At 44.3% G+C, this 13528-nt stretch overlaps 1 protein-coding gene across 2 annotated transcripts in view; it reads left to right on the top strand.

Moving 5' to 3' along the window:
• TTC23 (tetratricopeptide repeat domain 23) overlaps positions 1–13528 on the top strand; it is a 60992-nt gene that overhangs the window by 19735 nt on the left and 27729 nt on the right. For both annotated transcript variants that reach the window (XM_019637873.1, XM_019637871.1), the window contains 2 exons: positions 2060–2237; positions 12830–12944. In XM_019637873.1, coding sequence (XP_019493418.1) covers positions 2060–2237; positions 12830–12944 — 293 coding nt within the window. The remainder of the gene's footprint in view (positions 1–2059; positions 2238–12829; positions 12945–13528) is intronic.

Raw genomic sequence — 13528 nt, 5'->3', positions numbered from 1 at the left:
TCCCCCAATTCCCCAGCGCTGTTCCCATCCCCCAATTCCCTAATAAAAATCTTTAAAAAAAAAGAAAACACAACACTTGCAAAGGTAACAATTACATTCTAAGCTTATTAAGAGTTAGAAGGCAAGTCCAGTATTACTAGATCACCTGTTAATCTCTTCTTTTTTTAAGATTAGGGTTGCTGCAAGCTACCTTCTTGGTCCAGGAACACATCCTCGACCTCTTCCTGGGTTTTAAACCTCTTTACAATTATTGAAGGTATCCCAGTTCATAAGCTGTGCAGTCAGCATTGTTATTTATGGCCATCTGAACCACAGATCTGAAAAGCATCTTTATGTCTATCAGTCAATTCCTTTGAAATTTATTGAAGAGCAAAGATAGTGAAAAATATCCAATGATTGAGTTGAAAACAAGAACGATTTTTTGTCTTAGTCACTCTCTCATATGATGCCTCAGTTTACCTATGGGCAGTTTGGGAATTGTAAGGCCTTTTTTTGGTAAAGATTCTGGGATGGAAGGCCACATAGGAAGGCTTTGTATCTCTCATTGTGAATTTTGTACGTAACAGGTTTCCATGCCAAAAAAAAGTTTCTAATAGTTGAAGCAAATGTTTTGGAGAAGGTTGTGGTTAAATGTCTGTTACTGTGTTTGCCGAACAAAATGTAGGGATACATTTTTTTTAGATGAAAACGTCCTATCTCAACAAGTTACAACAATATTTCCCCACTGCCACCTTCCCTTATAATTTTTAAATTAACATTTTCCTGACACAAAAGTATTGTCCTAGAGTTTTATAGAAGAAAAGCGGGGAAATTTAGAAAGCATAAACAAGAAAAGCAAAACCACTCACAGCCAGCTTCTCAGAGGTAACTATTATTAACATCTTAGTGATCATTTTAGATCTCCGCTTACAGATATGTGTACATGTAGATTAGATATACACAGTTTCTGCATAGATGAGATAATGCAAAGTATTTTTGTAATCTGCCTTTTTCCTGAAGAATATATAGCGGATATACTTCTATACTGATAAATATGAATCAGCTTTAATGGCTAAGTGGCATTCTACAGTTATGGGTGTATTTACTGTAACCGGCTTGGATAATTGCCTATTGGTGTATTTTAAGTGCTTTGTACTTTTCCGCTATTACAAAGAATGCTTAGCCAAACATTCTTATGTATGTATCTTGTCTTGCCAGAGTGTCTCTTCAAGATAAACTACTAAAGCGCCATTAGCAGATGTGTGTGCGTGTATATATATATATATATATATATATATATATATATATATATACACACACTTGATATAGAAAAGTTTATGGCCAAACAATATTTTTTCTAACGGTTAATGAGAGTGCTTCCCATCCTCACCAATGCTGGGAAATTTCTAGAATTTCTCAACAGATCAGGCATCCGCATCACAGCATCCTTGATGGTTGCTATTGTTTTGTTAAGTATTTATACATACATATTTATTTTTATATATATATATATATATATGTGTAAATTTTATTGGGGAACAGTGTATTTTTCCAGGACCCATCAGCTCCAACTCAAGTAGTTGTTTCAATCTAGTTGTGGAGGGTGCAGCTCTTTGGCCCATGTGGGGATCGAACCAGCAATCTTGGTGTTATGAGCACTGCACTCTAACCACCTGAGCTAACTGGCCGCCCCTAGTCTATCTTTTTTAAACAAACACCTACAGAGTACTTACTATGTGTCAGAGACTGTTCTCGGTGTTTTTATGAATATTAACGTAATCGTTATAATAACCCAATGAAGGGGTACTGTTATTATTCTTAACTTACAGATGAGGGACCTGCTAAGCATCATGAAGGTTGTACAGCTAGTACATGGTGGGGCCAGGGTTTGAACATTCCTGGTTCTTCCAAAGTCCACCCCCTTGCCTTCCATGCTTCTTGGAGCAAAGAAAACCTTAGCTGGCTAAGAAACGAATCTGGACAACGGGAGAGAGCCAAATCCTCACCACCTGGCCCCCTATATGTTCAGTATTTTGTATTTTAATTATTTTTTAAAATAACCACTCTGATTTTCTTTTAGGGTGTATCAAGGTCAGAAGAAATCAAAAGAAGCTCTGCCCCACTACCAAGAGGCCTTAGAATATATGGAGACCAGCAAAGGTGACAAAAGTCTCGAGTGCATTCCTGTATTGAGGGAATTAGCAGGTGTCGAACAAGCCCTGGGGTTTCATGACGCGTCCATCAACCACCTTTTACAGGTAAGCTGCGACGTATTAGCCACTAAAGTTGTTCTAGACCCCGTGCTTTTCATAGATACAAGGGAATAGCGGTTCTGAGAATGACTGGCTTTGTTGTTTGCTCTAGATAAGTAGAACACGGGCCTACAAACATCTTTGTACAGATGGCCAAGTGGGTGAGCGTGGGATACCAGTCGCTGTTAGCCAGGTGTACGTTCCACAGACAGCCTGAGATTTGCTGAAGGTGGCTTTGTTCATACTAGGTGCATCATTTAAGTCTTATTTCCCAGACAAAGTTTCCTCATCCTTTAGTATGTATCTGTTCAGCGCTTATGTTATCACACTGATTCGGGTTCTTTCCTACTACACTGTAAAACCTTTACCTGAAGCCACTTAGAGCTGTCACCTGTTAGCTGCTGCTCTGCTTTATCATTATAAGATTCCTCTGTGAATGTGTCAGTCAGGCTTCTCCAGGGAAACAGAACCAATGAAATATACACATGTAGAGAGAAAGATGGTTTTAAGGAATTGGCTCACACAATTGTGGGGCGGACAAGTCCGAAATCCTTCAGGTGGGCGGGCCAACTGAAAACTCAAGCCAGATGTTACAGTCTTGAGGGAGAATTCCTTCGTCTCTGGGAAACCTCAGCTTTTTGCTGTTTAGGTCTTCAGCTGGTTACATGAGGCCCACTCATGTTATTGAGGGTAATCTCCTTTACTCAGCTGTCAGTCACATCTACAGAATACATTCACAGCTACATCTAGACGAGTGTTTGACCTCACAATTGGGCACTACAGCCAAGCCAAGTTGGCACATAAAATTAACCATCACAGTGAGTTGGATGTTTTTGGATCAAATCATTTGCTGAAAGCACATCTGAAATTGTTTTCTGAGAATTTTTTTCTGTTGAAGTTGTAAAATATACACAAATTAATTCCTGTCATTTCAAATGAGATATAATGACATGGTGCTGAGAGTCCTTCATTGCTATTTTTTAAAAACTTATCTGACCTTTATACTCCCACCCACAGTTTATTAGAGTGTCCCATTCTATCACTTTACCTGGATTATCTCTCTTAAATATTACTACCACCCTTTGACATTATTTCCAGGTTATACTGGGTTGTCAGAAAAGTCATGACCGTATTTTTTCTGTGCTTTTTGTTGCAAAATGCGTCATGACTTTTCCGACAGCCCAATAGATAAAGAAGTCATGCATTAGAAAGGTTGAAGGATATGTCCAGGAGTACCATTTGTGCAAATAAATGGCATAACCCAGATTCAAACCCAGTATTTTTAGAAAGATGATTCTGGCTGATACACAGAGAATGGACTGGGGAGGGTGTGCTGAGCGTGAAAGTGGAGGGACAGTTAGGAGGCTCTGGGAAGTAGTAAAGGTTAAAGCTGACGGTGGCTTGACCTAGGGTGGTGATTGTAATGGTGAAGAGAAGCAGGTGGGTTTGACAAGGTTTAGGAGCCAGAATTGATGAGATATGGAGATGGATTTGGATGTGGGGAAGAAAGGGGAGGTGAAAAGTCAAAGGTGACGCCTGGGTTTCTGGTCTGAACAACTGAGCAGAAACCATGTGTCCCATCTATAGTGTGTGACTGCGTGATGGAGCCATGGTGAGTCTGAGCTGCCAGTGAGGCATACAGGTGTAAATGACAGCTAGACAGTTAGGTATTCAAGACTGGAGCTCAGAAAACAGGTCAGGAAGTCACATATTTGTACACAGTAATTGCCCTGGGATGAGATCACCTGGTGGGTAATGGAGTGAGAAGACAAAAGGACTGATGATGGGGGACTTCCGGTCTTCATTGGTCAAGTGAAGAAGGATAGCCAGGCAAAGGAAACAGAGGAATTTGCAAAAAAAAAAAAAAAACATGAGGCCAAGTAAAAATGAAAGTGATGTCTTCATTTCTGTCTTTTGATCTCTTTTGCTGCTATGGAGGACATGGAGTTGTTGGGAAGATAAATGAGTCTTGTGCCAAGTGCCTAGCACAGTGCCTGGTATATCACGGCACTATGGATTTAAAAAATGTCTCCCTTTCCTTTCTTTTTCTTTCTCTGATGACGTTGTTGTGGGAGACACTGGGGTGATGAGGACCGAAACCAGATTGTATAGTAAGTAATAAATGTAGATAATTTATCAGTTTCAAAAGTGCTAAGAGGTAAGGAAGACTGACCCCTCCCGAGGGACAAGCATGCATGCTTAGGTCTGAAGGTGACAGAGAGCTTGACATTTAGGGAACTGAAAGATTTTTTATCTAAGTTAAAAGGATGTCTCTGTGCCCAGGTTATAGGGAGAGTCACTCATTTTTATAATACTTATAAAGTTTGATAGGTGATTTTTATTGTTATTTATTTATCTATTTGTTTGTTTGTAACGGTTTCCATGTGGCTTCTTCTTTATATCCTTAGTGATAAAACTTCTGTTCAGCCAGACTTTTCAGTTGGTTCTCCAGGTTGATTGTTCTATGATTTAGTTGTAATTTTAATGTGGTCTTGGGGGCAGGCAAGCACAGCGTTTTTCTATTCTACCATCTTGGATCCTTGAGCCCATTGTTTATTCTTGAGGATAATCAAGATCAGAGAGTGTTTAAATACATACTTGGTGATTACTACAAAAGAGATAGCTCGGTGAAGTCAAAATAGCATTGGATGGGGCAGCTGGTTAGCTCAGGTGGTTAGAGCACAGTGCTCATAATACCAAGGCTGCTGGTTCGATTCCCACATGGGCCAAGGAGCTGCACCCTCCACAACTAGCTTGAAATAACCACTTGACTTGGAACTGATGGTTCCTGGAAAAACACACTGTTCCCCAATAAAAAGAAAAAATAGCATTGGATTTGAAGTCAGAAAACCTGAGTTTGGAGTTCAGATTCTCTTGTTTGCCAGCTCTTTGATTATGTAAGTCATTTAACCTCCCAAGGAAACAAACAAAACCTACAAAAGACCCTAGCCACTTCACGGAACTGCTCAAAGATTTGAGATGGAAAGTGCTTTGTGAACCATTAGGCATGTCGCCAGCGTAAGCTACTTTCATTTATTAATAGTAAGCATTAAACATTTATCAAGGCTCCCCTTTTCTTTAGGAACTTTGCCTAAGATACAGAAGGTACAGAGTGGCCTCAGCTCTCCAAGGGAGCCCATGACTAAAGCCATTTATTAAGTACACACAAAGAAAGGAGGTTTTGTTATTTCCCCTCTTGTTTTTCACTCTTCATTCCTTTGGAGTGAGAGAAACACCCAGAGATTAAAGACCTTTATTTTCTGCAGAATGTAGAAAAGTCCCAAACTATTTTAGGAACTAACCCATTAAAATGGAGAAAAATACAGCAAGCCCCACAGAGCCACTGCACAAGGAAGGCAGCAGTCCCAGGGACCAATGAAAGCTGTCAGCCCATTGGTCGCTTTGCAGCAGGGGAGCTGTGAGAAACCCATGCAAATGTAATTGTTCCTGAAACTCCTCATGGCAGATTTTGGCAATGAAACCTTATTTTCCTATCCAGCAAGAAAATGACAGCATATCATTTCTGTGAGCGAGACTGTGTTTGTGGGTGTGTGTCTTCAAGGGGGTCTAAATTAACATCGTACGAGCTTACACTGCTTTTTCACAACTCTGACACTTGACTTGCATATCTCTTTTTTCAGTTTTCAGCGCAGCTCTGAAGTTTGATTTGCAAAGGGTAATGAAATAATTTATCAGTTACTCTACCAAAGCCTTTGGGGTCAGGACATCTGGCTTCAGGCTCCTGCCCTGGGGGAGTTAGTGGCCTTGGTCAGGCCTAGATGATAGTTGATCAATGCTCACACTGGCTCCTGGCAGGTTCAGACTACTCAGCAAATGGCAGCGTTTCTGACTGGGTCTTGTTAATTGCTGTGTATTTGCTAGAGCGTGCTAGTTTTAATTTTCAAAATCTCTGAACATACCAGCCTTTTTGTTTAAAATTAGAAAAGATGCAGAATGCAATTATGGTTTTATGCTTTATGCAAATGTTCTAAGAATGACATAAATCCAGGTGCCACACTGTTTCTTTTTAAGTAGCAACTATTTTTTTTTTTATAAAGATGATCATGCTCTTTCTATTTTAAAAAATCAAGCCCGGGACAATGATGGAGGGTTTAGACGTCAGGTCTGGTCTGCGAGGAGCAAGCTAGTGAGTGAGACAGACCTTAGTTGAATAATCACGTAGATGAGCCTAAAAATACCACTATGACGTGCGCCACAGGGAAAAGAGCTCCCAACAGGGCAGTGTGGCCTGATGTGGGAACCCATGAGGATTGATAGTGAGACACCCCAAAGGTTGAGGAGAGGCAAAAGGAGCCACTGTGGGGAGAGCCCAGAGGGGGTGGTGGGAGACAAAGCCGAGTTAAGAGGAGGGGTGTGTGTGTGTGTTGTGTGTGTGTGTGTGTGTGTGTGTGTGTGTGTGTGTGTGTGTGTGTAAGTGAATCAGTATTTCTGAAACGATACACAAGAAACTGTTGACAGCAGTAGCGATGAGGAGTCAGGCTAGGAAGGGGAAAAAGAGAGGATGAGGCTTCTAGACAGAAGGGAGAGAGCATTTAAAATTTTGTTTCTTCTCTTCTACCCCTTAGGATTTTAAAAATTATATTCAGGTATTGCTGCTGTAATCTAAAAACCAGGTTAAATTTTCAGAAAACACACACTTGCAACCAAAAGAGGATGAACACAGAAGCCCCCAACACAGCTGTTTTGGCGATAATCCTTACAGAGAGTAAGGCCTTTTCTCCCCCAGCCCTTTGGAGGAGCTAAAATTGACAGCTGGAGTGCTGCCACTCAGGACTTGCTCTGACTATTAAAAGAAACTGGCTCGGCCTGGGGCCCTGAGAACTCAGTTTTCGAATGCCTTGTGTACCCAGCGACTTCCCTTCCGCCTACTCCCCCGGGGATTCCCAGCTCCACCTTCTCTCAGCCAAGGCTCTCGGCTGCCCCACGCCCCTGCGTGTGTGTGGCCATGAAAGGGTTCCCTGCTGGGCTGAGCTGGGAGAGGACCGGAAGCGGCCGCCTGGGCTACACCGTGACCCTGACTTACACAATGGCTTCTGCTCCAAGCTGGAGGGTGGAGTGGCCAGCCTGGGTGCGGCTGAGAGGGAAGACTCCGCAGCTTCCCAGCTGGTCAGTTATGAAGGAAACACGGCCAGCTCCCACCTCACAATGACCAGCGGACTCGAGCTTCTGTTGAATTAAGGCACAAATCTGAGTCAAAGCAGAAACGCAGATGATTGGTGGGAGACACCTTGGTGTCTGCTCCATCCACAGCTTGAACCCCCCGCCCCTGTGGCTTTCCTCACCAGTTAGTTCTCAGAAGCTGCTGAGGTACCCACATATTGTCAACTCGCTGTCCCCCTAACCAGCCCATTCAATTTCTCTGACTCTTACGTAGTTCTCGTTACCTTGGTTAGAAAACCATCCTTCTATACCGTTGACCCTCTTTATAAATGGATGTCACACTAGAAAAGCATGCAGCTTGGAGTCACAGGTCTTGTTGGAATCCATGTGCTGCCGTGGACCCACGCTGTGCGCGTTCAGCCCGTTGCTAGATCTCCGTGAGGCTTCATTTCCCCATCTGTATATTGGGCTGTTATCACTCTCACTGGTCATTTTGAGATGAAGCAAATTGGCGCGTGTAATTCACATAGCACCGCACCTGGCCAAAGTAGGTGCCTCATCAGCGTGGGTTCCCTCCCACCCTCCTTCCTGCCCCTGCTCAGCTCGACAAAGAGATCCTGGCTATTACCAGGTGGAGCATTCCATTGTCTTGCCCAGGAGTGTTCTCATCTCCCGGGTAAAGAGACTCAGTTTCAGTCTGCTAAGGCACCTTGAGCTATTTGTGGACCCTCCACTGGTTATGGGAGAGATTTCCCTCTGAATCAGCGATCCCTAATTATTTCCAAATGGGGAGAAAAATCTATCCCACCCTCCCACTGAGAGCTGGGTTTCCACTGGGAACCCTCCCAGTGTTTTCAGCTGAGTGTTCCTATGATGGGGTCTGCCTGCATCAATAGAAACCTCCTTTTTACTAGTCAAGTTCCCTTTTCCAGAACTATTTATTAGAAGTTTTACAAATCCAAGGGGATGGACCCAGCTAGGTAAGGGTCCGCCAGCTCTGGCTCTGGCTGCATCTGCTGACCGCTGCAATGCCGCTGAGGAATCCGGGTTTCTCCCCAGAAATGCACAGGGGACCAGAATGCAACCACTGCTCTCACCTGGGCGGGGCCTGAGGTGGTCAGCCTAGTGAGTGAGGTCTTCAGTCAACGAATTTGCTCAATATGGTTTGCAAAGGTTGAAGTGGATATTAAAGGTTGTTTTCGTTTTTGTTTTTAAACCAGGGCAGCTCACTAGCAGCTCAAGGGATGTAGGAATATTAAACACTCCTCAGCTTCAAGATGACAATAGATAAACATTTAACCGTGAGATACTGAAAACAGCAAAGGATGGGAGGAGAAATGGCAGCCTGCTGCAGTAAATAACAAGGAGGGAGTGCAGTCCTGCCGCAGATCCCCAGCTCTGCCCATTACTGCAGGAAGCCGGGAGAGGCAAGCACGACTCCTGTCCTTCTGTGAACACGAACAGCTAGTCCTTAAATGCTCCTGGATGCATGCAGCAGGGGTTTTTATATTCTCTTAGCAAACAAAGGGTTGTTCCAGAATTGTGAACAGTGGTTTAGTTTTGAAAGGTGGTGTAATCAAATCACTGGCTTTGTCAGTTTCCTTGGCACTCACTCCCTGGGGAGGCCTCCTGCACACTGCGGAGCTGTGGTTCTCAGCCTGTGTCATGTTCCATGGAGGGTCTTTTGGGGGCAGCTGGGTGGGAGCTGGTCCATGGGTTTCCAGGCTCTCTCCACCTGAGAGGAGCTTCCTTGAGAGCAGCTCCACTCTTACCTGCTTCGTCTATTTGAGAAGCATGGACGATTCTATTTGACATAAAAGGGGCTCTTATGCTTCAAAACAGGAACTTGAACATCAGTGCTGCCATGATGTTTGCATCCTTCTGTAAGTTGCTTTTCTTCTCCATGGTATGGTTTTGAAATGGAGCCATGTTAAGAAAAGCAGATAGAGTTCAATCATTGTATAAACCAAGCGCAATATATTCATTCCCCTGCTGATGGATATTTAGATGGTTCCCCCCTTTTTTGCCATCTCAAATAATGCTTCAGTGGACTTAAGGGCGTTTTGATATCAACAGGGATGGACAGTGCATCCCAAGCTGTGGACACAAAAGGAAGGGACAGCAGGACAGGGTGGGTGGGGAGTGGGGGAAGCCTCGTGGACATGATAGAGCCAGGAAGCCCGAATCATCAAAGGGGCGCCTGTGAGCCCAGGATCCAGAGGCAGCACAGATGAAGTGATGATAAGCCCCACAGCATGATGGGTGGCTGAGGGGAGAGAGGAAAAGGCGCCTGTCGAAACCTGAGAGGCCATGGTGGTAGGTGGGTCATGCGCTGGATCATTTCGTTTGCTCGCTCAGCTCCACTGTGCACCCTTCTCACCCCTGCTCTGGGCCCCACCAGAGGCTGACCCTTAGGTACAGAGTCAGTGGCCCCCGTGCCCTCGGACTGGGAGGCACATGGCCTTGACCTTAGAAGGAGAGGGCAGGGTATTTATTCCTTCAGCTCCTCCCTGCAAGGTCACTGCTGGTGGGCTGCATCCATCTACTGAAAGCCATAGCTTCCTCCCTTACAATTCATCTTCCCGTTTCTAACAGATTCTCCCTCCCTTTCTCTGCCCATGATGGTAAAAGCGCCTTGCCTTGGGGTCCTGCATTCTCCTTGGGTTTCGTCCACATAAAGGATCGTTTTATCATCCTCTTTTCCTCTGTTCACCCATCAGACTACCATCCCTTTTTTGCCTGATCGCTGCAGGCCCATCCCATGGATACAGAAATCACTGAAAATGATGACAGGAGAAGGGGTGGAGAGGAATGTAGTGAGCTGGGCCCGAAAGCCTAGTGAAGGGCAGTGTCTGCAAGTTTAGAGAAAATCAAACTACCCCACGTTTTTGTAGCTCGCCTGCGAGCTCTTTGAAACTTGGAACGCCTGCCCTTTTTTTTTTCTCTCTCTCTCTTTTTCTTTTTTTTTTTTTTTGAATTCCTAGTCTTTGAATGATATCTGGCACATAGAAAGCATTTTAAAATTAAGATAAATTGAATTGAATAGGATGGAATTATATTAAACTGAATTGAACTGAATTTTCCTGAATAAATGAGATGTTAATCTTGCATGTTTAAAGCATCATGGCTTCCCTTCTGCACCCCCATCCCCCCAGTGTGTGGATTTTAGAAGCTTCATGAACATCAAATAATAAATCAGATCAGGCCTTGAGTTTCTGAAGTGAATAATGAATAATAAATGTTGGCTTATATTAGCATCTTACACACAGAAAAATGTTGAGGTCATGAAGATTTTGTGATCAGTTCAGATCCCTTAAGTTTTCAGGGTCCACTTTTTTGATACTGTGAGCGTTTTTGCTCGTGGACAACTTTACTTCCTATCTCCAAGGCAAAGGCAACTTAAAGGACTCTCAAAACATGCAGCTATTCATTTGAAAATAATTTTGATGGACACATATCGTTTACAGTGCCTTGGATTATAATATCGAGTGGAAACAAACTATGAAATCTTTTGGAATTTGAATTTGGATTTTAAAAGTCGTTATACCAATCTTTTTTGGCATCACAGCGTTCTCTTCTCAGTAGTGGAGTGTAGAGATAATTCACCCAGGGGAAAAACACAAATAAACATGATTCAGTTTGCATATGGAGTGGGGTGAGCTTTTCCTCTCCCCAAACACTGCACACATGTACCTTTGACTCTCTTCCTGTGGTCCCTATTATCTTTTCTCCCATGTAGTTGCTTTTTGGAGCGCCCATTATTTGAAAAGCATTTCAAATCAGAGCTTCAGGCCAAATCGAGATTAATGACTAATTTGGAGGTCACCAAAACCACTTACTCAACGTATTTATATCCTATAAAAAGAAAGCCAGGTTTAACACAAAAGATATTGTTAGCCTTTGCGAATACGAAATTCTGATTGTTTAACACAGCAGTCAAAGTTACGACCCCCAATCTTGATTTGGGGTGGTCCTTCCCATAAAAAGTCTAGCGCTCCTAACTCAGTTGATTTTAACACGTGACAAATGAGGCGGCCATCTAGACTCTACCCTGACGGCCATCTCAGACATGCGTTCAGCTGGTCATCAGAGGAGCAAGTCTCTTTGGCTTCATTGTCTTCCTGCGTGGTCTGGACTTGGAGGTTTTAGTGGTATGGCTTTATCTCCTAGACTAGCTCCCCTGGATTAGTCACAGCTCCTGGAGGCTGCCTGAATCAGTGCTCCAGGGTGTGCTGGCACCAGCAGTGAAGTCTGCCACCATGGCCAGGGTGGGCGGAATGGCAGCCTTCACAACAGGGTAGAAGAAGCGAATCTGAAGTCAGAGGATCGAGGTCAGAGCCTTACCTCCGTCCTTTATTGCTGTGAGGTATCTTGGGCAAGTCACCCATTCAGCAACCTCTGTTTTCAGTGGGCCCTGAAAATTTAAGGGATCTGAATTTATCACAAAATCTTCAAATCTATCAAATGAGGATAATAAAAATTGCCAAGAAAATCACAACGGATATCACCGATGAAAAACACGAAAGCGTAACTTCAATCTGAGTTGTTGTTCGTATGTCTGGCTATCCCAATCTAGTGTTTCTCTCCTTCTAACTTGTGGTATTTTAGTCTTTCTGTCATTCTTTTGGCAGTTAATACAAACTACCTCCCGTCTCACGTTAGTGCCTTGTGTGGCTTCATGTTTCCTGCCTGTTTCTTTCTGTACTGCGCACACTTCCTAGCCATGCGTCTCCTATAGTAGGCGACCTGTAAGTATCTGTTTATTGGACTAATATAAGCATGTTTGTTATGAAGAGCATTTGTTTATATATTTTATGTTGTTTTATTTGAAGGGATATATTTTGTGTTTTACTTGAAAGGATTGTTATTATGGTCATAGGATCCTAGAGGATGTTTACATTTTTCTCAAAGAATTTAAAAATAGGCTTTATGTTCAAGGGGCTGTGCTGTTTTGTGTGCTCGGGCCGCTCCCATGGGCCAGTTTGCAGAGGGTGCAGGCACATGGGCTTGGTGGGTCACGCATATTGGGGGACCCAGGTTTCTGTGGGTGAGGCTGCTGACACCGCAGGTCAGTCCTCCTTTCTGGGCTGACCGGTAGGCAGGGGCCTGGGCCTGCCCACCTCCTCTGCACAGCCCTAGCGCTTTTTAATCTATTCTCTTCCTTCTCCAAACCCTCCCAGCTCCTCTGCTGACGCTGCTCTCCCAGGAACATGGACTTTTAAATGATTGACTTAGTGGTGGGTCCTGGCTGCAGCATGGAGCCATCTGGATTCAGCGTCCGGTGCTTTTGCTCTCCTGCTACACAATGCTTTTAAAACCCTGCTCTCCCAAGAGTGGACTGTGCTTCCCCATACATCACATTGTCCAGCTTGCTAGAAAGTTCCCTGGCTTTCTGCTTATCGCTGCGAGAACAGTTAGTTCTGTGTGGCGGCTGCCAGGCATGTAAACAAGCGTGTTTCTTCTTTCCATGGTGACAGGCACATCTCATCGTCCTGAGCAGGAAGCCCTCACAAGAGGAGGCAACAGTGTCTGCACACTGGGTCGCCCGGGCTGCCGTCACTTCTGTCGCTTCCGGGAGGCCCGAGCACCATGGTGAGAGCCAGCCTTTTGTGGGTGATGGGCAGGCACTGCCTGCTCCCTGCCTGCCCCACACACCTGGGTCTGCAAACCAGCTGCCTTTGGGATGGGAGAACAGGTAGACAGAGCTGGGACATAGGTCGTTCGGCGAGCCTTCGTGGCTTTTTCCCATCATCTGTAGCTGGGCCACCCTGTTAGCTTCACCAGAGCCCTTTGCTTTCTAGCCCTGTTTAGCCTTCCTCTAATCTTTTACTTTCAAATATGACTCTTCATCCAAACCTGGCTATTCAGGGCCCCAGGGAATGCGTGCTGGGCTTGCAGGGAAATCTGCTCTGCTTTCAAAGGTGATCTATTTTTAAAGATTGTTGTGGAGCTCCTCTGACAACAGAGCTCCTGACCTGTTGGAAAGCCAGCCTCCAAACTCTCCCAGGGCTGAGCTTTCAGTCAGGATGAACTTACCCGGTTTCAGGATTCCAAAAGGAAGCTGCCATTTATGATGCATATGGTTTTTCTTAGCTCTACATGACAGGTAGAGCCGCAAGCTTGGGAGTTCTTTAGTTCCCCATCCCGGGATCAGAGCATACAGTGAGCCTGTATTG

The sequence above is a fragment of the Hipposideros armiger genome, unplaced genomic scaffold, assembly GCF_001890085.2.
Source record: "Hipposideros armiger isolate ML-2016 unplaced genomic scaffold, ASM189008v1 scaffold_35, whole genome shotgun sequence".
Taxonomy (NCBI): Eukaryota; Metazoa; Chordata; class Mammalia; order Chiroptera; family Hipposideridae; genus Hipposideros; species Hipposideros armiger.
Note: the sequence above shows the minus strand (reverse complement) of the source record. Positions and strands in the feature narration are given on the sequence as shown.